General features: G+C 40.7%; 1 protein-coding gene across 2 annotated transcripts in view; it reads right to left on the bottom strand.

The window, feature by feature from the left end:
• Window positions 1-25,386, bottom strand: part of LOC136864958 (lachesin) — a 1,585,794-nt gene that overhangs the window by 166,576 nt on the left and 1,393,832 nt on the right. Inside the window, exon 9 of one of the 2 annotated variants that reach the window (XM_067142365.2) lies at window positions 3,011-3,120. The exons of the other annotated variant lie outside the window; for it this stretch is intronic. Coding sequence (XP_066998466.2) covers window positions 3,011-3,120 — 110 coding nt within the window. Of the gene's footprint in view, window positions 1-3,010; window positions 3,121-25,386 lie in introns of those variants that run through there. 2 annotated transcript variants of the gene reach the window in all.

Genomic DNA, 25,386 nt, shown 5'->3' on the forward strand with positions numbered 1-25,386 from the left:
GGTTGTACAATGTAAAGTTGTCTTGGCAATAGCTAGTGATTTTATTGTTCCCCATAGAGCAGACGGAGTTGATATCATACTGAACAAACTTTGACAAGTTTGGTTTCAATACGCAAGATGCGATAGGTTTCAAAGTCTTCATGCTTCCTAGCTTTGATATGCTTTCTCTTTGTCTTGTTCCGTGCAGAGATGAATTTCTTAACTGCAGACGTTATCCACGGATCAGGTGGTTGTTAGGCTCGAATTACTTTTAATGAGGAATGCTTACCGTTCAACGGAAAAAATAAATTATTTAATTTAGTGACTTTATCATCGATATTACACTGAGAGAGTGCGTAGCTGAAATTAAGTGTTCTCGAAACGCTTCAGGATTAAAACGGAGGAAATCTCTAAATCTGATCCATTTCCTTTCAAATCTGGGCGTTGATATCAAGAAGACGGCAAATGTCCGGAAAACTAAGTCGCTGGGTTCTGCGCAAATTTCAGTAGGGTATCATTACAATTTTAAGCTATGGTGTTAAGATTAGAATGAAAATATGCAGTGCGGTAAGTATCAACAAATGGTATTCTTGTGCATCATCATTTACTACCGTTTCCAAGGACCCTGATTCAAATTGCCCATTCATAACATATTTTATAGTAAAAAACGTTATTACAGTATACATCGCCTCTACAAACTAATTTGGGGAGAACGGTAGATGCCTGAAAATAATACTTTACCTACAGCTGAAATACAACGGTATGGGAAATGTTCTTGACGTACACAGCTAATCCTCCTCTCTTACCAAATCTGGCCAGGAATGTTAACCTCTGAGTCAGGTATGAAAACGTCTTACCTACAGCTATAACATGAATGTTTCAGTTAACAAAATAGTAAACAATTTACCGAAATATAGCTTATCAAATAATGACTGTTCAAATCAGGTTCGTGATGGATCTTAAATGATTTTATGAAATTTAGAAGACTTAAATCTAGAAGACTTGCTTGAGTTAGGATGGTTAAAAGCAGAAAATGAATGTTCAATTTCAGGTCCTAATGAGATTACATAGAGTTCTGTGTTACGGAAGCGAAAGTAGAGAAGAGAATAGTGAATAGAACATACTAATTTAATTTCCACAAGGAGATATCCTTTCCTAAGTTCAACAGTATTCTTCACACTCTCTTGTAGTACGAGTCAACATCTGCTTTTCAGCGAAGATTCAAATTGCCTGTTTCAAAAGATGGAGGTAAGATCGTCATTTTGGTTCCACGTAACTAACTCTTCACATGGAAAATTGATGATCCCCTTGGACAGGAGACAGATTAACGTATAATAGCCCTTGAATTCCCAGATGAAGGAGCCCCAACCCTATGCGAGTCACTGACTTTTATCCTGATCAGATTCTTCGAGCAACCCCTAAACTGGAATACGATTATCAATCTCGTCCATTTTATTATTTAATAAAGACTTCAGCTCCAGAGAGTTGGCCGTGAGCCTTCATTCAGGAGACAGTAGGTTCAAACCCCACTGTCGGCAGCCCTGAAAATTGTTTTCCGTGGTTTCCAATTTCTAACAATGCAGATGCTGGGGCTGTAACTTAATTAAGGCCACGGCTGCTTCTTTCCCACTCCTAGGCCTTTCCTATCCAATCGTAGCCATGAGACCTATCAGTGTCGGTGCGACTTATAGCTAATTGAAAAAATAATGTCATTTTCACGAGCTTTTGATTCATTACGAAAGTCACTGATAACTGTAGAGTTGAAATCTATTGTTTCTTTTAGTTCTTCGCAAACTTTTTGTGCAGGAACTGTTACCAAGAGTTGAAGGAACTGCCTATTTTGTAATAAGTTTCCCACTATACCTTGTACCAAGGTAACAAACTTGTCCTCTGTTAAATTAGTGTTACCTGTGGTCTAGGAGAACGCTGTATTCAGCAAGTTGGTGTTTCCGCTATCTGGTTGCCTGAGTGAAAGCTGCTATCTAACAGCTGACAATCATGAGGCACGGTTTGAGGGTGCTGCGTCCAGCATGGTGGTCGTAGTGTGGCTGGTCTCCGAGGGAGAGCGCTTGCGATCAGTCGATCGTACAGGAACAGAAGGGTGGAGGGTCGAAAGCGTGATGTGGGAGTCATAGCTGCACCCTGCAACTGGACAGTTGACGATCGCGCCACGTTTCCTCCATTTTTTAATTTCCGGCCATAAGCAACCCACGTTGGAAATTCCTTACGAATTTAAAAGAAATAAATTAAATACTTCCACAGCGAGATACACTGACCTAACATATTCACAGGGCATTTTCACTTGCACACAAGACCATTCTAAGAGTACTATACACCTTCAAAGGGAAACATTTCCGCAGGTATGAATCGCAAGTATTACAAGCCAGGTGAGCTGAACTCAAGACGATATAATGATATCTTAACCTCACACACAGGTCACCTAAGCGATTGGGCTCCCAAGTGGGGCCTCGGGAGAATACTCCCTCATCAAAAATCCTCGGTCGCTAGCCTGACGGATACGGTTCCACTATAAAGAGCCTGCGTGAGATTAGAATAGCGTTCATGGGCAAGGTAAAGTTAAGATGCAATAATGATGTTCTAAACACACCTACAGGTCACCTGAAGGAATGGGCTGCTCCAAGGGGAGACCCTAAAGGGCCTGTGTATGTTTAGGTTTCGTGGAATATGTTATTGACGTCCTAATTCACCTACAGTTCACCTGACCGAACTTTCTGGAATTATGAAACGCAAGCTACGCCAGTGAGGATTGCCCTCGTAGGTTACGGCGTGGGGCTATTATGACGCCCTAATCTCACCCTGCGATCATTTCATCCATTGTTCCAGAATCCCCTTTAACATACTACAACACCCATTGTTCCAATACCCTTTTAGTCATACTGCTAAAGCAATGGTGACTCAGCTTGGGAAAATACTGACTAAGCACCCATTCTTTACTCAACTACTATGAATACTACTTATCCTTTACCGTTAGTTCACAAACATAAGAGAAGACAATACCTACCTGGAAGCCTCACCTAGCAAGCCAGGGGAAGATTGTGGCTAACACGAGGCTGGGTAGGACACAGGCCCAGCGTGAAGCGATGGAAGATTCCTGGCGCTGAATGGCAGCGGTGTTGTCCCCTGCAACAATACAACAAATCCATTCGTCGTCTTATCACCAACATTCAGCTTCGGCACAGCTCGCATTGTTACGTTTATAACTGCAATGGCGCTGGTTTCCGCAATTAGGAAACTGTCAAACGTTTTTAGAGATCCATATTCTCTCAAAAACTGAAAATGCTAGAAATCTTTGACGGACCTGAGAAAGAACTATGCTTATCTGGAAGAAGCATAACTCGGAATCGTGTTTTATACTTTCAGCTCCAGCATGTTATCCTGAACTACAGGGAATCAGCAGCTACTCTGGTGTTTATATGCTCTTATGTTTTATTGCCTTCGTTAATATTACTTGTCTTCAGTTAACATAGAATGGTAGGATCGATTTTAAACCTATCCCTTACCAGGGTCCTACTACTGTTGACCCTTGGTAACTGACCACGAGTGGTATCTTCATACGTACAGGATAGTGCTCACTAACTGACTCCCTGCAGAGCACATCTAAAAACGTCTCCGGCTGCATGGTAATTTTCATCCTACTCAGTATTTGTACATATAAACCATATTCCTATCAGCAAAATTGAAGATCATCCACAAAATGTGGTGGAACATTTGTGGTGTTAGATCATGTCACTATTACAGGAAAACCCGAGAATGCATGCATATATAATTTACACTTAAATTTCCTCTTTCATTGTTTCTCTTATCTCATGATCTCAATGTCATCTACTTCTTCCGGTTACCTTGAAATCAATAACCACAGGTTTGTTTACTGCTAGAAGTCTTTTGTCTACACAGCGATTTCGCCCGTATGTATCGTGGAGTATCGTTGCCTTAATTCTAGTCATTAGATCATTGGATCATGGAATCGATTTCCATCTGGTTTTGGATCATTAGTATTTCAACGTGCTTCTGACTAACTAGGTACTTCATACTCACGGTAATATTTTCTAATTTGGTCCAAGAATTTCCAGATTTTCACAAGCAAAGGGAGGGATCGTGATACTAGCTGCCAGTAGCCTTTACTTCCTTTGCTTTAATATCCATCACAGTCTGTATCCTCTGTATTTTGAGACTTCCTGGCTGCATATACAGTGAGACTTTTGCTTATCAAGACACATTACATTGAAAACTCGGTCAACAAATTATGGCTATTTCTATTATGTAAATAAATTTGTGTTCAGAAACATGACCCACTGAAGTATGAGATATCCAGCTTAAGAGAATCCGAACCACTGCTATGTATATTTTCTTGTCATAAACAACACACGATTCTTTAGCAAAATTAGCCGCCACATCAAACTTCGGAATAACATATGATGAATCTCCAGTGTGCTATGTTAAGCGACAAATCAACGGAACAAGGATAGGTTACAAGAGAACGATTCTTCCCCGAAGTTAAAGTAAAATATTGTCCTAACGCCATTTCCATCGGATCATGGAAGATTTAAATCTTACGTTGAGAGATATAAAATCCAAATTACAGATGGGTATTTATGCTTTTATGGTTCTGCTCAAACAGTGGATCATCTACTTTCCTCCTGCCCTATGTATGAATGAAAATACTTATATTTGAGTACCACCTGAACAGTTGTGATCTTGTATTTTCTAAACCATTTCGTAATATTTTCAAGAAGCCATTCATAACATTCCTTCAGCACTTCTTTAACAAATTGAACTCTTAATGTTCGTTTTTAAATACTTTTTGTTTTTGTAGGTTACTGTAGTCACGTCCTAGTTCATGAACCATGGGCAACGGCTGAGTGGCCTAGTAAGTCGTCCTGAGTGTCGGGATACCAGTTGCTATGGAATGGGAGTGGGCATCTCGGACATATTCTGAGTCGTGGCCCTCCTTGTGCTCAGGCGGCTAGGACTATACAATTCACCGGTGGTCCATAACCCGTTAGAGGAGAGATCCTCACTTGGACTATGTGCAAGTAGGGCAGCATCCTGCTTTATGAATTTACCGAGCTCAGAACATTTTAAGCAAGCCTCGGACCTATGGGAGTAACGGAGTCCCACTCCCATTTTACAGGCGAGGGACTCGTTGGAAACAACATGGCGAACGCAATGGAATTCGATGGGGAGCTATCAATATTAATGTGGCTTATGGAAGAAAGAAAGTAGAACTGGCTGAGTCAGCAAAGAGGATGCATCTGGATGTGCAAGGAGTAAGTGATATTCAGGTAAGGGGAGATAATGTGGAAGAGATAGGAGACTATAAAATGTACTTGTCGGGTGTTAGAAAGGGAAGGGCAGAGTCTGGAGTAGGGCTCTTTATCAGGAATACCATTGCAAGCAACATAGTTTCTGTTAGGCAGGTAAATGAGCGAATGATGTGGGTAGATTTGTCAGTTGGAGGAATTAGGACTAGAATTGTGTCCGTGTATTCACCATGTGAGGGTGCAGATGAGGATGAAGTTGACAAGTTTTATGAAGCATTGAGTGACATCGTGGTCAGGGTCAACAGCAAGGTTAGAATAGTGCTAATGGGTGATTTCAATACGAGAGTTGGTAATAGAACTGAAGGATATGAAAGGGTGATTGGTAAATGTGGGTAAGATATGGAATCTAATGGGAATTGGAAGCGTTTGCTGGACTTCTGTGCTAGTATGTGTTTAGCAGTTACGAATACATTCTTCAAGCATAAGGCTATTCACCGCTACACATGGGAGGCTAAGAATTGCAAAAGGAGAGACAGTGCTGTCGTCTATATTGTCCCGCTGTTAGGAGGACGAGGAGGAGAAGGTACGCAGCTAAGCCTCGACGGAGGGAGAGGGATGGAGCTGACCTCCATAACTGAGGCGCTGTCGAGATAGGCAGCTTGTTATAAAACTTAGACCCTTCGTGTTGGGAAGGGATGCCCTCTAATACACAACATTTAGTAATCTGCAGGCCTTCGAGCAGAGTAGCGTGTCGTGAAGGAGCAGCTTGCTTGTCATTAAGCTCCCTAGCAATGTTTTAAATTCCGCGGCGTGGCTAAGTCCCGTTAAGATCAATTTAAATTCTGCGCCACTACGTCCAATATGGTTTAGCTCCGAATAGGTAGTAGCACTGAAATATGCCATGTTGAAAACAAGTGCACGTGCAAGATGTCGAAAAAGAATGTTAGTTTTTTAAATGCCCGCCCCACCACATGCATGAGGTTAGCCGTTTACTAGTTTAAATTCCAGACGTCAAATCCACGTGGTTAAAAACGGCAGCTGGTGGCAGCCATGAGGTTAGGGTCTGTCAAGATGCCAGCACTGATGTTAGCGATGCTAAAAATTATGCGCGCACGTGCATAAAGATGGTTGTTGTCAGTGGATAAGGTGGTAGCCATAAGAGTAGGAAGGAAGTGGCTGTGTTCTTAATTAGATACGACCGCAGCATTTGCCTAGTGTAAAAGCTATCTTCAGCGGCGAATAACAGAAGGGATTCGAACCTACAATTTTCACGGCCCATCTGCGACACGAGGCTAACGTATAAAATACTGGTCATTCTCATCAGTTTTATAATGCTTGTTACACAACATTTTAGTGATGTCCAAGGAAATGCTTCAGTTTTTTGATTTCTTGTTAGGAAGTCAAAAACGAGAATTCTACTTCCGGAGGTGCACATAGCCCTACACAGTGCCGGGAGCTAACTACTCTACGCCATAAAGTGTCGAGGTTACAGCCTTTATCTTCTACCCCTCCATGGGCCTTCATGTCCTGTACGGAGATTACTTTGCTTTGCTAAAAGTAATGAGTCCTACAGTTGCGAATAAGTTAATCTGTTTTATCAATGTAGAACATTTCTCTTACAGGTAGGTCGTCCTGAAACATCTAAGAGAAACACAATAACGCACGAAAGTTGGTATTCGCTCGGACTTAGCATAGGATCCCGTGCCTTTTTGACAGCTCTCATCCGCCATCCTTAATCAACAGAGCACCGTGCTGCCCTCTTTACGGCTACTACATTAAGCACGTAGTAGATGGCATTTTGAAAAATTCCGTTAGCTGTCATTCGCCATCTTTAATCAAGAGAGCACAGTGCTGCACTCTTTAGTTGAAATGTGGTGCCGGCAAATTCCACTTGCTTTACAAACCTACGTGCTTCTTGACAGCTGTCATCCGCCATATTTAATCAAGAGAGCACCGTGCTGCACTCTTTAGCTACATACCTTTGAAATGTGGTGGCGGCAATTTGAAAAATTCCACGTGCTCTTGTTTGGAAACAAATCCACGTGCTTTTTTCACAGCTGTCATCCGCCATCCTTAATCAACAGAGCACCGTGCTGCCCTCTTGCACGCCATTTCGTCAGCTGTCATCCGACATTTTTAATCCACAGAGCACCGTGCTGCCCTCTTTATGGCTACTACCTTAAGTACGTAGTAGATGGCAATTTGAAAAATTCCGTTAGCTGTCATCCGCCATCCTTAATCAAGAGAGCACAGTGCTGCACTCTTTAGTTGAAATGTGGTGCCGCCAAATTCCACGTGCTTTACAAACCTACGTGCTTTTTGACAGCTGTCATCCGCCATCTTTTATCCAGAAAGCACAGTGCGGCACTCTTTCGTTGAAACGTGGTAGCGGTAAATTCCATATTCTCTTGTTTGGAAACAAACTCCCGTACCTTTTGACAGCTGTCACCCACCATCTTTAATCAAGAGAGCCCCGCGCTTCACCCTTTAGCTAGATACCTTTGAAATGTGATGGCGGCAAATTCGAAGTGCTTTAGAAATTTAGGTGCTTTTTTGACAGCTACCATCCGCCATATTTAAACAAGAGAGCACAGTGCTGCACTCTTTAGCTACTTACCTTTGAAATGTGGTGGCGCACAATTTGAAACATTCTACAGCAGCCATCTTTAATCAAGAGAGCACCATGCTGCACTCTTTAGCTAGATTCCTTTGAAATGGGGTGGCGACAAATTAAAATTATATCCAGCAGCCATCTTTAATGAACGGAGCACCGTGCTGCTATCTTTATCGTAGTAGCGGGAAAACAGCAGCCATCTTTAATCTGCAGAGCAACGCGCTATTCTCTTTAGCTACATACCTTTAACATGTGGTGGCGGACAATTTGAAAAATTGGTTTTGACAAGCTGCCATCTGAGCTGCCATGTGAGGATCTTCAAAAGGCAGAAGTATTCAGTCAGCAGTATGTAAAGATTGTTGGTTACAAGGATAATGTCGAGATAGAGGAAGAGACTAAGGCTAAAGAAGTAATAAAATTTCCATATGATGACAATGACATTTACAATAAGATACAAAAGTTGAAAACTAGAAAAGCGGCTGGAATTGATAAGATTTCTGGGGATATACTAAAGACAATGGGTTGGAATGTAGTACCATATCTGAAGCACTTATTTGATTATTGTTTGGTCGAAGGAGCTATACCAAATGAATGGAGAGTTGCTATAGTAGCCCCTGTGTATAAAGGAAAGGGTGATATACATAAAGCTGAAAATTACAGGCCAGTAAGTTTGACATGCAGTGTATGTAAGCTTTGGGAAGCCATTCTTTCTGATTTTATTAGACATGTTTGTGAAATTAATAACTGGTTCGATAGAAGGCAATTCGGTTTTAGGAAAGGTTATTCCACTGAAGCTCAACTTGTAGGATTACAGCAAGATATAGCAGATATCTTGGATTCTGGAGGTCAAATGGACTGTATCGCGATTGACATGTCTAAAGCTTTTGATAGGGTGGATCATGGGAGACTACTGGCAAACATGAGTGCAATTGGACTAGTCAAAAGAGTGACTGAATGGGTTGCTATATTTCTAGAAAATAGATCTCAGAGAGTTGGAGTAGGTGAAGCTTTGTCTGACCCTGTAATAGTTGAGAGGGGAGTTCCTCAGGGCAGTGTTATCGGACCTTTATGTTTTCTTATATATATAAATGATATGAGTAAAGGAGTGGAATCGGAGGTAAGGCTTTTTGTGGATGATGTTATTCTCTATAGAGTGATAAATAAGTTACAAGATTGTGAGCAACTGCAACGTGACCTCGAAAATGTTGTGAGATGGACAGCAGGCAATGGTATGTTGATAAACGGGGCTAAAAGTCAGGTTGTGAGTTTCACAAATAGGAAAAGTCCTCTCAGTTTTAATTACTGCGTTGATGGGGTGAAAGTTCCTTTTGGGGATCATTGTAAGTATCTAGGTGGTAATATAAGGAAAGATCTTCACTGGGGTAATCACATAAATGGGATTGTAAATAAAGGGTACCGATCTCTACACATGGTTATGAGGGTGTTTAGGGGTTGTAGTAAGGATGTAAAGGAGAGTGCATATGATTCTCTGGTAAGACCCCAACTAGAGTATGGTTCCAGTGTATGGGACCCTCACTAGGATTACCTGATTCAAGAACTGGAAAGAATCCAAAGAAAAGCAGCTCGATTTGTTCTGGGTGATTTCCGACAAAAGAGTAGCGTTACAAAAATGTTGCAATGTTTGGGTTGGGAAGAATTGAGAGAAAGAAGAAGACCTGCTCGACTAAGTGGTATGTTCCGAGCTGTCAGCGGAGAGATGGCGTGGAATGGCATTAGTAGACGAACAGGTTTGAATGGCGTTTATAAAAGTAGGAAAGATCACGATATGAAGATAAAGTTGGAATTCAAGAGGACAAACTGGGGCAAATATTCATTTATAGGAAGGGGAGTTAGGGATTGGAATAACTTACCAAGGGAGATGTTCAATAAATTTCCAATTTCTTTGAAATCATTTCGGAAAAGGCTAGGAAAGCAACAGATAGGGAATCTGCCACCTGGGCGACTGCCCTAAATGCAGATCAGTATTGATTGATTGATTGATCTCTAATCTACAGAGCATCTCGCGTCCCCCTTTAGCTACTTACCTTTGAAATGTGGTGGCGGCAATTTTAGAAAGTTATATTTGACATGCTGCCATCTTTAATCAACAGAGCTCCGTGCTGCTATCTTTATCGTAGTAGTCGGTAGTTTCTACGTAACAGCTGTTATCCGCCATCCTCCATCGCTAACCTTAGTGCTGCCCTCTTTACCTACTTACCTTTGAGACGGACTATTTGAATAATTCTATTTGACAAGCTGTTATCCGTCATCCTGCATCGCAAACCTCAGTGCTGCACTCATTAGCTACTTATCTTTGAAATATGGTGGCGGATAATTTGAAAAATTATATTTGACAGCAGCTATCTTTAATCTACGGGGCATCGTGCTGCTATCTTTAGCTACATTCCTTCGAAATGTGGTAGAGAGCAATTCCACGTGACAGCTGTCATCTGCCATCTTGCATCGCTAACCTCACTGCTGCCGTCTTTACGACACTGCTGGTAATTTAAAATCCACGTGATTTTTTAAGAGCTGTCATCCTCCATCTTGCATCGCAAACCTCAGTGCTGACCTCTTTAGTTGAAATGTAGTAGCGGATAATTTGAAAAATTCTATTTGACAAGCTACCATCTTTAATCAACACAGCTACTGCTATCTTACATCGCTTACCTCGGTGCTGCACTCTTTAGCTACTTACCTTTGAAATGTGGTGGCGGACGATTTTAAAAATTCTATTTGACATACTGCCATCTTTATTCAACAGAGTACCGTGCTGCTATATTTACGGCTACTGCATCGCTAATTAGCAATTAGAGGCTACTACACAAGATTGTGGTGGCTGTTGTAGCCTCTTCCTCTGTCAAGGCATAGCTTTATCAAACAAGTTTAAACATGCATTAAGAAGGCTTGAGTAAGCACGTGCTTCGGTGATGACATCATTTTGCATATTTAGACTTGATCGTTTTCTTAAGAGTAAGTAGGTGTAAGGAATGCAATAAGTATGCTTCATAAAAGCAAGAGTGTGCATGTGCTGCAGCGATGACGTTATTATAGGTGTGCGTGTTTAAACCTGTTCGTTGACCAAAACTTTAGTCTTCGAGAAACAGTGATAGAGAGTGGAGCGCAAATATGACGGAAACATTAATAGTTGATGTGCAAGGCTTGAAAGTAAGGGGCAACAAATTTGTATTTAAAGATGTGGCTGTGTTAGATTTCAGTGTGTTGTGGGCACCAAAACTTGTTAGTTTAGTATTTAGCCCACCGTTCCCTTACTGTTTACAAACAGATGAAGATAAAAAGCAGACTCAATGGATCGAAAACTTTTTAGGTTTGAAGTGGGAAGAAAAAGGAATACCTTATCGTATTCTACCTTTAATGATGAATGCACATTTTTCAAGAGCAGATCTTGTTCTTTTAAAGGGTTGTGAAAAGAAATAATGGTTGCGTGATTATCTGCCATCATCGTGTGAAATTATCGACATACATGAATTGGGGTGTCCGTCATTAAAATCTCTTCCGAAAGAGCATAGTAGAGAAAGAAGTAAACAGTCTTTACAAAATGCACGCACGCTCTTTGATAGGTTGTGTTTCAGTGCATGTCGGGAAGCGAACAACATATGTAACTGCAGTGTCGAAATTACCTTAGTGTAAAAGAAACATTTGTTGAGTAAAGACATCTTGTAATTTCTAACATATACTAAGTGTAACGCAGTTGAAAAGGCGATCGTAAAGTTTTATGCATGCAAAAAGAAACTAAACACTTTAACTGAGGAAGAGTTAAATGCATTACCAAAGGCTTTTTTGGTTAATGTAGCTGCAAGTGCGGTAAAGAAGATTTGGGATAAGGTGCCTCGTGAGTGGACTCAAGATCCTGTGTTGTCAGAGTTTCAAACGTGTAGTTTACATCATGAACACGTGAGTTTAGGTAGAAGACCTTCTGTGAGACAGTGCCGTACGTGTCAACTCATTAAACTGTATCACGGACATAAAACTAACGAGTTGTCTTCGCTTATAAACACTTATCATGCCTGCGGAGAGAGTAAACAAGGGAAAGGGGAAGAAAGGCGCATCAATAACGTGAGTGATCTTCTTTTCTTAGAGCTTCATCTTCCCTGCGGCCCTAGAACACGTTCGCCTTACACGTAGTTACATGCCGCATGCAAAGATTATGTCGTGTAGCTGATAAAATCTGCTTCGTAAAGTTATGCTGTGTGTGTTATTACCTAGTGCTTCAGCTGCTCAGAAGATAGAAGCACTTGTCGTTGTTTGATGCAATAAAAGGAAAACTAAGTGACAAAGACACTAAAATAAACAAAGGATAAAAATGTATATATATATACATATATATATTCTAAATAAATATGAATTGTCAAAACATATTACAGGTGTTGTTTAATCCTACAGCTTGTCGTAGTGACTTAGAAGAAAGGAGAGGTAGAGGATTAAAGAACATATATAAGTTTTAAAGTTCATCCTCTTTATTAATCCAAGAATTAAAGCTATAATTAAAACCAAGCCATTTAACATACTGTTTATTCCTACGACGTCGAATAACACGTTCAACTAAATAGTGATCAGGATATTTTGTTTCTTCAGTTCGTCGATGTAGAACCCTCCTTCAATAGGGTGTCCTCTGAGATCGCGAAGTAAATACGTAACTGGATTAGTAAGCTTAACACTTCTGATTTGAAAAATTTCAGTGCTCCAGTTAGGTGTGTATCCTTGTGCAGAAATAGTAAAAAATATTTACTGATGCGAACAAAATCACCTTCTTTAAAGCGATGGCGACGTGGATCAGCTGTTTGAATTACAAGATGAATAGCATTTATACGAGGTGTATTCTTTGTAACAAGACGTGGCTTTGTTCCGATAGTGCGATGAGGTGTATCGTTGTAGGTAGATAAAAGGCTAGGTAGCAGATCAATCCAACGATATGAACCTTGTGCCGTAAATTATCGCCACATCATTGTTCTGAGTGTACGATTAAAGCGTTCTTAACACTTGCCTTGATATTGCTGAACGTAGAGTAGTGTTGAATGCCAAGTAACTTGAGGTAAGAAGAAAAATCCTTGTTGTAAAACTCTTTACCTTGATCAGTTTGAAGAAGCCTTGGGCAGCGTTTCGATTCTTCAACAATATGTTTAAATGCTTCATTAACTGGAGCTGCTGTTTTAGAACGCACGGGTTGTGCAAAAGCAAACTTCGAGTACACATCGATAACAGTAAGTAGATACTTATACCCCTTATTACTAGAGGCATATGGAATCATTTCCACTAAGTCTGCTTTCCAGAGATCATATTTTCCTCGTGTAATAACGCGTCTACGACGGTAGGTGCGACGTGCTGGTTTATGTAACTCATGTGCGATGTTTACCTTTACAGGTGAGATCTTCTCTTGACGAGCCATTACAAAATAATACCCGCATAACGTAATTCTCTTTCTATTTCTAGAATTTGTGATTCGTGTCCTGTGTGACCAGCCCCTTGCGATGCTCTTAAAAGTTGTAATCGTTCAACGAGTAAGTTTGGGTCATTCCTTATCTCACATCCACATACGGCAACAAAGGCTTGTAGATAACATCAAGACTACGTGCAGTCGGAAACAGCTTAGAAAAAACTCACGATACTTGTAACTCTTATTTGCATTTACAGCTACTGTTCTCTTGTAGTTACGTCGTGTTGCGTCAGTAGCAAAAATATTCCTTGATATTTTTTAAGATCATTTTGTAAAATTATATCCTTGTCAGGTATTCGTGAGAAAAGAAGTTCTAAGATTCTTTTCGTAGGTTTATAGGTAACACTTTTACAATGAGTTTGTTTTTATTAATCTTAACATTTGAATATCCTATAAAGAAATAATCATCTACGTAGCGAATAGCGCACGTAGTGTCAGATTGTACTGTGAAACGTTTTTCTATATAAGGTGCAAAGAGAGGTCTATAGATATCTTGAATAAAGTTTCTAAACTGATTGCGTACTCTGGTGTTATCATAACCTCAGGAGAAGATGGTAGATTTTGCGTCGATGCAGTAGGTGTTTCAGCAATAACATCTGTAGTTAAAAACCCAACATGCTTAAATGGTGATGTACCATTAAGTTCTTCTTCTTCCTTATCTTACCGGGGAGTTGGCCGTGCGCGTAGAGGCGCGCGGCTGTGAGCTTGCATCCGGGAGATAGTAGGTTTGAATCCCACTATGGGCAGCCCTGAAGATGGTTTTCCGTGGATTCCCATTTTCACACCAGGCAAATGCTGGGGCTGTACCTTAATTAAGGCCACGGCCTCTTCCTTCCAACTCCTAGACCTTTCCTATCCCATCGTCGCCATAAGACCTATCTGTGTCGGTTCGACGTAAAGCCCCTTGCAAAAAACATCTTCCTTATCTTCCTCTTCCTTTTCTTGATCTACATCCTGATTCTTCTCTTCCTTATTTTGTTGATGTTTTTCTTCTTCTTCTTCATGCTTCTCTTTATGATATGATGTTTGCATAGAAGCGAAACTTGAAGTAGAATGTGGTAATGATGTAGAATTAAAATTTCTTTGAGTGGTGTACTTAGTTGTGTTTTTAAAAATAAATCCGTGTCTGCTTGAATACGTTTAAGCACTTTAAATTTCCGTCGAATATTGTTTCGAGCTTGGATGATATGTTTTGTAACCTTCTTGCTAGATGTCAACATGATGATGGTTTTTAATCAAGTAGTTACTGTAATTCTGTGTTAATGCATATAAAATGATCGAATCCCATGCGATATCGTCCACGCTGAACATCATTTTCTTTATCAATAACTAAAAGGCTGTAACGGTGTAATGACCAACATGTAGCACACAACGTTTAAAGTCATCGAATGTCATATCAGTGTTAACATGATCGTTATACACATGTCGCATGTTGCGCTCATCTTGCCCAAATTGCACAATAACATTTGCGTTGTCGCGTATCAACTGCTTAGGTACACGAGAATAGGTTTGACACAAATAGATGCAATCAACATATTGATGCCGTCCAATACTAAGGAATGCACGAATAACGTTTCGCTTTTCTGTTGCAACATCATCAAAGATCATAAGGAATTAGGGAGCACATCGTCTGGTGACGGTACTTGCTCATGCGAATAAAATTTAAAATACCTTATTCGATCTTTAACTAGATCGTGCATTACAGTTTGTAGAAAAGTATATAGCGGTTGATAGAGTGACCTTGCAAAAACGTAAATATTCTCGAAGCGTATACCATTTACAGAAGTAATAAGTGTGAGTAAAAGATTTGTTTTTCCACATCCCACATCGAACAGTAAAAGGAAACAACTTTCCATGACGTTTTCTTTTAGTTGTACTTGAACTAGGTAAGAGATGTGGTACAATGTTGGTAACAGGTAGTGTGCCTTGCTGCTTTATAATCTTCATGATAACTGAATCATAAAGTACGTAATAGTAATATATATATATATATATATATATATATATATATATATATATATATATATATATATTAAACGAAACAAGAGGCAACGGTTAGTTTATGATTTGCTCTTGACTAGTAAAGAAGTGTACAGCATGGTGAAACAACGATATCCAAACGACATGAAGATGATAAAAGCAAAAACTGTTGGATGGAAAGATGTTATAAAGGCTGAGCAAAAAGCTGTTCGAGGGGAATACAATCCTCGTGTAGCTATTACTAAGGCATTACGCGCAGCAAGAGCGAGAATTTATCCAAAGTTCAGAGCAATATTTAGTAAACGTGCACGAATTATTAATGTACCAAAACGATGAGGATTTCTTCCTGCGCTGTTTGCTGGCTTAGCAGCTTTAGGGCCATTGCTAGGTAGTGCTAGTGCTGTAGCGAGAACTGTCAAAGCTGTAGAAGAAGCGAAACAACAGTTGAAAGAGAATGAACGTCATAACAAGACGATGGAGGCAATTTCATTGCCAGGCAAAGGTGTGAACATGAAGCTAGCACCATAAAAGAAAGGGCTTGGTATCTACATTTCTCCAAAAAACGTCTACTTAATGCACTGCCACATCGAGGTCTAACGCATGATGAATTTTTACGTTTGCTAAACAACTAGGAATTCATTATTTTCGAGGAGTGTATATGCGCGATCAACTACCAGCGCGCCCACGTGAACGTGAAAGTGCCGTAATTAACTTGGACTACGGTCGTGGACCTGGAACTCATTACGTTGCTTGTGTAAAATGTAAATCTAAAGTATGGTATTTTGATAGCTATGGAGATTTACCTCCTCCTTTTGAGCTCATACGTTATTTCGGAAGCAGTGTGGACATTGTTTACAATGAAAACCGTGTGCAAGACTTTAATACACGCATGTGCGGATGATTATGTCTTATGTTCTTATATCAAACCCAGACAGTAGAGAAAGTGCATTAGTGTCTACGTGATGACGAACAGTAAAAGAACGTTTGCTGTACGTGGAGAAGGACCTTAAACAACCATCTATTTTAATCTACCAATCTAACTTGGTTATCAGCCGCATAGTCTTGGACTAGTATCGTTTGAAAGCTACAATAAAATCTATAATGTGCGTGATGGTGTAAAGAAGTTCTATTACGATGAGTATGTTCTAACACTACCCTCAGGTAGTTATTCAGTAGACGATATTCCCGACTATATTGAAAGTACGTTAATTGATCAGTTTGGAGAAGATAGTTTTACTAATCATAATTAAAAGTTCTCAATCACTACAAGCAACATTACACATAAATGTGTTATTGAATCATCATTTAAGATTGACTTCAAATCACAACCCCATTCGATTGGACCACTGCTTGGATTTTCATCGAGGGAGCTCCTACCGAACGTACGTTACGAGTTTGATTTACCTATAACACTCTTCGGTGATTATAATGTGAACATTACTTGTAATACACTGACTGACAGTGACAATGCAACACCAAGGAGGAGTGGTTAGAAAGGGATGAAAGTTGGGGAAAAAACAGAGACGGCACGGACGAATAATTGATGTTTATTTCAAACCGATATGCAGGTTACACAATGCGCACGGCATCGACTCAGTAGGATGTAGGACCACCGCGAGCGGCGATGCACGCAGAAACACGTCGAGGTACAGAGTCAATAAGAGTGCGGATGGTGTCCTGAGGGATGGTTCTCCATTCTCTGTCAACCATTTGCCACAGTTCGTCGTCCGTACGAGGCTGGGGCAGAGTTTGCAAACGGCGTCCAATGAGATCCCACACGTGTTCGATTGGTGAGAGATCCGGAGAGTACGCTGGCCACGGAAGCATCTGTACACCTCGTAGAGCCTGTTGGGAGATGCGAGCAGTGTGTGGGCGGGCATTATCCTGCTGAAACAGAGCATTGGGCAGCCCCTGAAGGTACGGGAGTGCCACCGGCCGCAGCACATGCTGCACGTAGGGGTGGGCATTTAACGTGCCTTGAATACGCACTAGAGGTGACGTGGAATCATACGCAATAGCACCCCAAACAATGATGCCGCGTTGTCTAGCGGTAGGGCGCTCCACAGTTACTGCAGGATTTGACCTTTCTCCACGCCGACGCCACACTCGTCTACGGTGACTATCGCTGACAGAACAGAAACGTGACTCATCGGAGAACACGACGTTCCGCCATTCCCTCATCCAAGTCGCTCTAGCCCGGCACCATGCCAGGCGTGCACGTCTATGCTGTGGAGTCAATGGTAGTCTTCTGAGCGGACGCCGGGAGTGCAGGCCTCCTTCAACCAATCGACGGCAAATTGTTCTGGTCGATATTGGAACAGCCAGGGTGTCTTGCACATGCTGAAGAATGGCGGTTGACGTGGCGTGCGGGGCTGCCACCGCTTGGCGACGGATGCGCCGATCCTAGCGTGCTGACGTCACTCAGGCTGCGCCTGGACCCCTCGCACGTGCCACATGTCCCTGCGCCAACCAACTTCGCCACAGGCGCTGCACCGTGGACACATCCCTATGGGTATCGGCTGCGATTTGACGAAGCGACCAACCTGCCCTTCTCAGCCCGATGACCATACCCCTCGTAAAGTCGTCTGTCTGTTGGAAATGCCGACGTTGACGGCGGCCTGGCATTCTTAGCTATACACGTGTCCTGTGGCACACGACAACACGTTCTACAATGACTGACGTAAAATTTACGCACAAGAAAGCACCACGATGCTCTTTTCATTAAAGATGGCAGCTTGTTAAATAGAATTTTTCAAATTAACCGCCTCAAATGTAAGTAGCTAAAGAGGGCAGCACTGTTCTCTCTGGATTAAAGATGGCTGCTTGTCAAAAATGAATTTTTCAAATTATCCGCCTCCACAAAGAGGGCAGCACGGTGCTCTCTTGATTAAAGATGGTGGATGACAGCTGAAGAGCACATAGAATTTGTTTCCAAACAAGAGTACGTGGAATTTGCCGCCACCACATTTCAACTAAAGAGTGCAGCACGGTGCTCTGTAGATTAAAGATGGCGTATGACAGCTGACGAAATTACCCGCATGATAGCAGCACGGTGCTCTGTTGATTAAAGATGGCAGATGACACCTTTCAAAAAAAGCACATGGCTTTGTTTCCAAACAAGAGCACGTGGAATTTGCCGCCACCACATTTCAAACTAAAGAGGGCAGCACTATGCTCTGTTGATTAAAGATGGCGGATGGTAGCTGTCAAAAAGCACGTGAGTTTGTTTCCAAACAAGAGCACGCGGAATTTTTCAATTTGCCGTCACCACATTTCAAAGGTATCTAGCTAAAGATGGCAGCACGGTGCTCTCTTGATTAAAGATGGCGGATGATTGCTAACAGAACGTTTCAAATTGCCAGCTACTACATGCTTAAGGTAGTAGCCATAAAGAGGGCAGCACGGTGTTCTGTGGATTAAAGATGGCGGATGACAGCTGACGAAATTGCCCGCATGATAGCAGCACGGTGCTCTGTTGATTAAAGATGGCGGATGACAGCTTTCAAAAAAGCACATGGATTTGTTTCCAAACAAGAGTACGTGGAATTTGCCGCCACCACATTTCAAACTAAAGAGGGCAGCACTGTGCTCTGTTGATTAAAGATAGCGGATGACGGCTGTCAAAAAAGCTCGTGAGTTTGTTTCCAAACAAGAGCATGTAGAATTTTTCAAATTGCCGCCACCACATAGAGGGCAGCATGGTGCTCTCTTGATTAAAGATGGCTGCTGTCATGTGGAATTGCCTGCCACCACATTTCAAAGGTATCTAGCTAAAGAGGGCAGCACGGTGCTCAAAGATGGCTGCTGTCAAAAAGCATTTTTCAAATTATCCGCCACCACATTTCAAAGGTAAGTAGCTAAAGAGGACAGCACTGTGCTCTATAGATTAAAGATGGCGGATGACAGCTGTCAAAAAAGCACGTGGATTTGTTTATCTCACGCTAGTGAGGTTAAGTTGGTAGCACTAAAGTTTAGGCCCGCCAAGATGGCAGCACTGCGGATGACAGGTGACGAATTGACATCTACTGCGATAAAGAGGGCAGCACAGTGCTCTGTGGTTTAAAGATGGCGGATGACAGCTCTCAAAAAAGCACGTGGCTTTGTTTACCACGCGCTAGTTAGGTTAAGTTGGTACTACTGAGGGTTAGGCCCGTCAAGATGGCAGTACTAAGGTTAGCGATGCGTTGTTGTCTGTCAAAAAGCACGTGGCTGTCAAAAAACACGTGGCTTTGTTTACCTCGCGCTAGTTAGGTTAAGTTGGTACTACTGAGGTTTAGGCCCGTCAAGATGGCAGTACTGAGGTTAGCGATGCGTTGTTGTCGATGACAGCTTTCAAAAAGCACGTGGCTTTGTTTACAAATTCAAATTTCCCGCGGGTGGTGGAAAAGACCTCTGGGAGGCCTCTGGCTGTGGTGGTGGTGTAGGTGGCCTCTGGGAGCCGGTGGTGGTGGTGGCCGCCGAACTGTCCAATTATACTACTAATGGTCACAGATACCAAATTCAAAATAATGAAATAACGAGTTATTTTTCTTTTTTTTCGCTCCGTGTGCCCTTAAGGCCAGGTAATCGGCGTGGGGCAGACTGCTTACTACATTTCAACCTATCTAAATTCTCCTTGACATTTTATACATTTATTTAGATGATACGTGTAAATTACGAATAATGAAGACATTTTACAGCCCTCTAATGACCATCAATCACGAATTATCACTGCAGCCGAAATGCTTTTGAAAGTCCACCGTACGACTATCATTTGCCCTCGGTGCTTTCCCAGATCTCCGAAACACAACTGTCTATTCCTTTCCTAACTATTTTCATTTACACTGAAAATCTGTTCCTGGTAACTCCTGTGCGATCTGAAAACACATTGGCTTTCATGCAACATAATCTCAACCACTGATTACACCCTCCGTTCCAAAATGCAGCTTGGTGTACTGATAAATGAAATACCTCAATAGTCCTTAAAGTCCTTCTTCTTCTCTTACTTATATACAGGTACAGTTACTGCTTTCGTCCGATCAGGAAATATCGTACTAATATTCCAGGCGATACTTATTAGTCTATGAAATTATTTAATCTCAGTCTTCCCACTATATTTCACCATTTGAGGTCGTATTTCATCTATTTCTGTTGCTTCAAGTAAGGGGACTTTATTTAGCATTCTCTCTTCTTCCTCAGGCGTGATTTCACCAATATAATTGTTCACAACACCCATGAACTCGGTTGTTCGTGACATCGGCAGAAACTGTGAAGCTTGTATTTACTTGTTTCATGAAGTACCTTAAAAGTTGTATTTTCACATAATATACAAGTGATACAGGTCGGTAGCTGTGTGGACAGTTTCTATCCCCTTTCTCATCAACTGGAACTCTTGTTGTAATCTTCAGACAGTCATGACAAACATCTTTCCTAAATACCCATTTTAGAATGTAGTTAGCGGGAGCAGTATTAAATCAATAATTTCGTTTAAAAGGGAGTTGGAGATACCATGATAATCATTTGTTCTAGGGTTGTTAACTTCTGTAACAATTTATTTAACTTCACCCTGTGTAACTTCTTCCTATGTGAACTTTGATTTGTCCGTAAAATTAATTCGTTGGTGTTGCTGATTACCTACCACATCCATGAATGTAGTCATCGTTGTTGAATGAGTGTTGTCCCTCTCTCTAGAGTGATTACGAGGATTGGCCATATATTGTACTGCGTGCACGAAAAGTTATGTAATACCTCTGGTTCAATGGGTATTGGTTTCTATCTTCTTCTCCTGTCTATTTAAGTTTTTATAACCTTACAGGCAGCTTTAATTTTTTTAGAGTTTCTAATATAGTTTTCATTTACGCAGTTTAACCTATCCTTATCTTCTGAACTGCCATTCTTAGATTTCTAATAAAGGGTTATCATTAGTTTCATGACGGCTCAAAGTTAGGGAGTATACCAATTAAACCAATTTTTAAACTGTTATATTGATTAGATGAAAGATATTTTCTTCAGTTTTGTTGCAATTAAGACAAAATTACTTCCCTTTGACAGTGCCAATGATTCTTGAACCCACTCCCTGTTTTGAGTAACTGCATTTCCTAAACCTTTATCTGCTGCTATGAGAGTAATGTCATCTGCATAGAGTACAGACTCGCCTGATATGTTCCCACTAATGGCCCAACTATTTACCCTTGGATTACTCCTGTTTTTGTTGCTTTATTGTTTGTCTTATTTACTATCTTACCTCTTTTGCGACTGCATTGACATTCTGGAAAGAGCTTATTTTAACTATACATCTTTCAAATGCTTCTGTAACACTGGTGCAGGTTAAAATTTTATTCTGCCAGTGTGTTTTCATCAATTTGTATTTCAACCTTCTGATATTTAGTGACCTAACACAGTTAATCTGCTTTATATTATATGATCCCTTACTTGCAAATGGACATTTAAGCCACATACTTTATGATCAGACAACAGAGGCTCTAAAATTATCTGTATGAACATCAGTGTATACAAACAGCCTAACGCTCGCCGTCTAAATGACTTAGAGACTGTTACCTACGTACGGTACGAACATGTTATAATGTTGGGAGACTTGAATACAAACCTTCCAGATCCATATTCTTCCGAAACCGCCTATGTATTGAATACGTTTCAGGCATGCGGTACCGCGATCCTCACACTTTCTCCCACTCACCACACTAAAACATCACACACAATATTGGACCTAATAGTAAAGAACAGACCTGACAGAGTATTACATCACGGCCAAACATCTGCTCCCGGACTGCCAGCCCATTACATTACCTTTATGATTTACGCACTGCAATGCCCCAAATATGAACGTGACTTACAGAGACTATAGCCGTATTGACAACGACAAATTATTGGAAGATGATTTTTCGATGCCGTGGCAGGAGTTAACTCGTAAAACAACAATTGATAACATGGTCACTACTTTCAATATCATGATACTACATATTTTTGACAAATACGCCCCTCTATGAACAGCACGCACCTGTAAAAGACTATCCCCGCGACTAAACGAGGATAGTAGAGCAATGATGGTTAAGCTCATAGGAAATTTAAACATTATCCGACAGAGGAAAATATTATTTATTACAAGACTCAGACAGTAAGTGTGTGGAGGAAAGGGAACCAGGCTAGAATGCTATCCAAGAATTATTTTAACCCTCGACTGGCGTAGTGGGGTCTTAAAAGATACCAGTGACTTTGTACACCCCTGGCACTGCATATGCATTCCATTCTGGCTATCGCCGTTAACTGTAGTTGTCACTTCGCTCAAAGTTAACTGCTGTTTCGTGTTGTAGCATTTAGTAAATATTGATTTTCTCACGAAATTGATTTAAATATTGTGCGGTGCCGTTTACGGCCCCACAAAGGCATTTGTTTTACGAAGTTTGTCGAGACTTAAATTTTTAAGTGTTCATATTTCATTCGAAGTGGGTGTTTGGTAGTTTTTCTTCTTGTAAGCCTTGCTGTGGCTTCCAAATCACGCCCTGGCCTGTCAGTGTTTGATCCTAATATCGGGACCCGCAGATGGCCTCTCGCGATTTTCTTCACCATTCTCATTATTATTGGAATAAATTCTTTCATTGTACAGACATCGCTAAAAAACTACATGCCTGTCACTAGCTTTCAGTTTCTGAAAACATTGGACGGATAATTAACTGAACCCTACGTCAAAGAAAGACTTGTCAGTGACCGACTTCCGAAAGAACTGCTAATGATAGTGTCAAGAATTCTTCATAAGAAATGTGCAATCATCCAATCCAAACTGAAAAAGGAAGTTATGCGCGCTGTGTCCCATTCTGCCGAAAAAAGACAAATGAGTACTGTGTGAAATGTGAACGTCCAACATTACAAACTTTGGTGTGGAAAAGAAAACATTTAGTGGGTTTTAAGTGGCTGTGAAAATGACGTAATAGACGTTGAAATTCAAAAGTTTTATATTTTTGTATACTATAATATTTAAATGAACCTTTGAATTGGCTTTGGAGCAATAAACATTTAAAATTTGTTTTCATTGAAATTTAATTCACGAGAGTGAGAATTTCTTTTAAAATAAGTGACTGTAAAAAAAATTGTGTGTTTTCTCACCATCTACAATCAGTAAAGATGTTAATTTCTCATTGTAGGTAATGCAAAATGTATCAGGGAACATAATAGACGTGGATTTATTTTTGAAACTTAAATAAAATGTGTTCGTTGTCATCTGTTCTATGGTATCATTTTCGACCCCACAGCGCCATTTACGTACCAAAGTCTTCACAACGACAGGCAAGGGTTATGACAGATATTGAGAAAAGTAGAAGAGAAGGAGGAGGGAAAGGAGAAGGTGGTAGTGTTTCACGTTGATACTAAAACGTAAGACAAGCAGGTATAAGTACCAACATAGTTGGGGATGCGTGGGATCTACTAAATGCAGCACGGGTGAGGTTTAAGCAAGCGGATATTTTTATCAGTGGAATACTGTGTAGGAGGGATACTGACTGGAAGGTGATTGGGGATTTAAATGAGACTATGGAGTGTGTATGTGGGAAACTGGGAGTGAGATTTTTAGATCCTAATGGGTTGGTAGGAGATAGAGATATGAATTCGGATGGCCTTCACATGAACCGCAGTGGTACATATAAAATAGGATATTTGTATAGAAAGGTTATAGGGAGGTACATTCAAGGAAACGGGCTGGCCTAGGATGCGGCGATAAGGGAACAGGGAACTGGAAGTCAAGGTGGAATGACTTAAAATGTTAGTGTTCAACTGTGGAAGTATTGTAAAGACAGGAATAGAATTAAGTAATTTAATAGATATACACTTACCAGATATTGTAATAGGAGTTGAATCGTGGCTGAGAAATGATATAATGGATGCTGAAATTTTCTCACTTAACTGGAGTGTATATGGTAGAGAGAGGACGGGAATGGTAGCGGGTGAATATTCATTCTGGTGAAAGAAGAATTTGTAAGCCACGAAAAAGTTAAAGATGACAAACATGAAATTCTAGGTGTAAGGCTCATCTCTAAAGATAATTGGCAACTTAATGTCTTTGGAGTGTACAGACCGGGAAGGGGTAGCGCAGACGATGATACAGAATTATTTGATAAGATAATCAGCTATGTGGGAAACGACTAGGAAAGGAACGTGGTTGAAGCGAGAGATCTCAATTTACCAAATGACAACTGGGAAGGTAATATGAACAACGGGAATAATGAACAGCAAATGGCAATTAAGTTAATATGGGAAGGGCACCTGATTCAGAAAATGTGGAACCAACTAGAGAGAAGAATGTTCTGGATGTGGTGCGGGTAAAACCTGATGAGCTCCACGGAAAAACTGAAGTATTTGTGATCACCGAAGCTGTTTTTGTCGTAGATAAAAATAAATGCCTAGAAAAGAAGATCTTAAGAGTAGGACTATTATGCAGTACCATATGGTTGATAAAAGAGGCACGAGGGAATTTTAAAATGTAACTATGATCTGTGGAAACCGTAAATAAGTATGTAAACAGACTCTGGGAAGGGCTTAAAGAAATTGTTGAGGAATATGATGTTAGGTTTTTGCCTTTAAGGGTGGTAAGGAATGGTAAAGATCCACTATATTTTAACAGAGCAGTAATGAGACTAAGAAGGAGGTGCGTGTTGGAAACAAATACAGTTAGAAATGGCTGTGGAAGTAAGGAGAAATTGAACGAACTTACTAGGAAATTGAATCTACCAAAAAGGTATGCTAGGGATAACATGATGGCAAGCATAATTGGCGGCAAATTTTTGTGAAAAATGGAAGGATACACATTGTACCCACTCAAAGCCTGAGTCCCAACCAGCATTTATCTCAGGGGTGTCACGGACCGAAACTATCGCATCTAATAAACAATAAAATATATATGAAGATATAAGATCTCTAATTAATAGTATGGGCGCCATCCAATCAGACTACAGGGTTGAACGGGACACTCTAATCATTAACTATAAGGCTCTTCATAAAACACTCAAAAAATATATTAAATCAGATCAAAGGGGAAGTATATGAAGGCTCCGTCCTAGGAATGGGGACGGATATTTAAACGGTCACCA

Source organism: Anabrus simplex, chromosome 2 (assembly GCF_040414725.1).
Source record: "Anabrus simplex isolate iqAnaSimp1 chromosome 2, ASM4041472v1, whole genome shotgun sequence".
Taxonomy (NCBI): domain Eukaryota; kingdom Metazoa; phylum Arthropoda; class Insecta; order Orthoptera; family Tettigoniidae; genus Anabrus; species Anabrus simplex.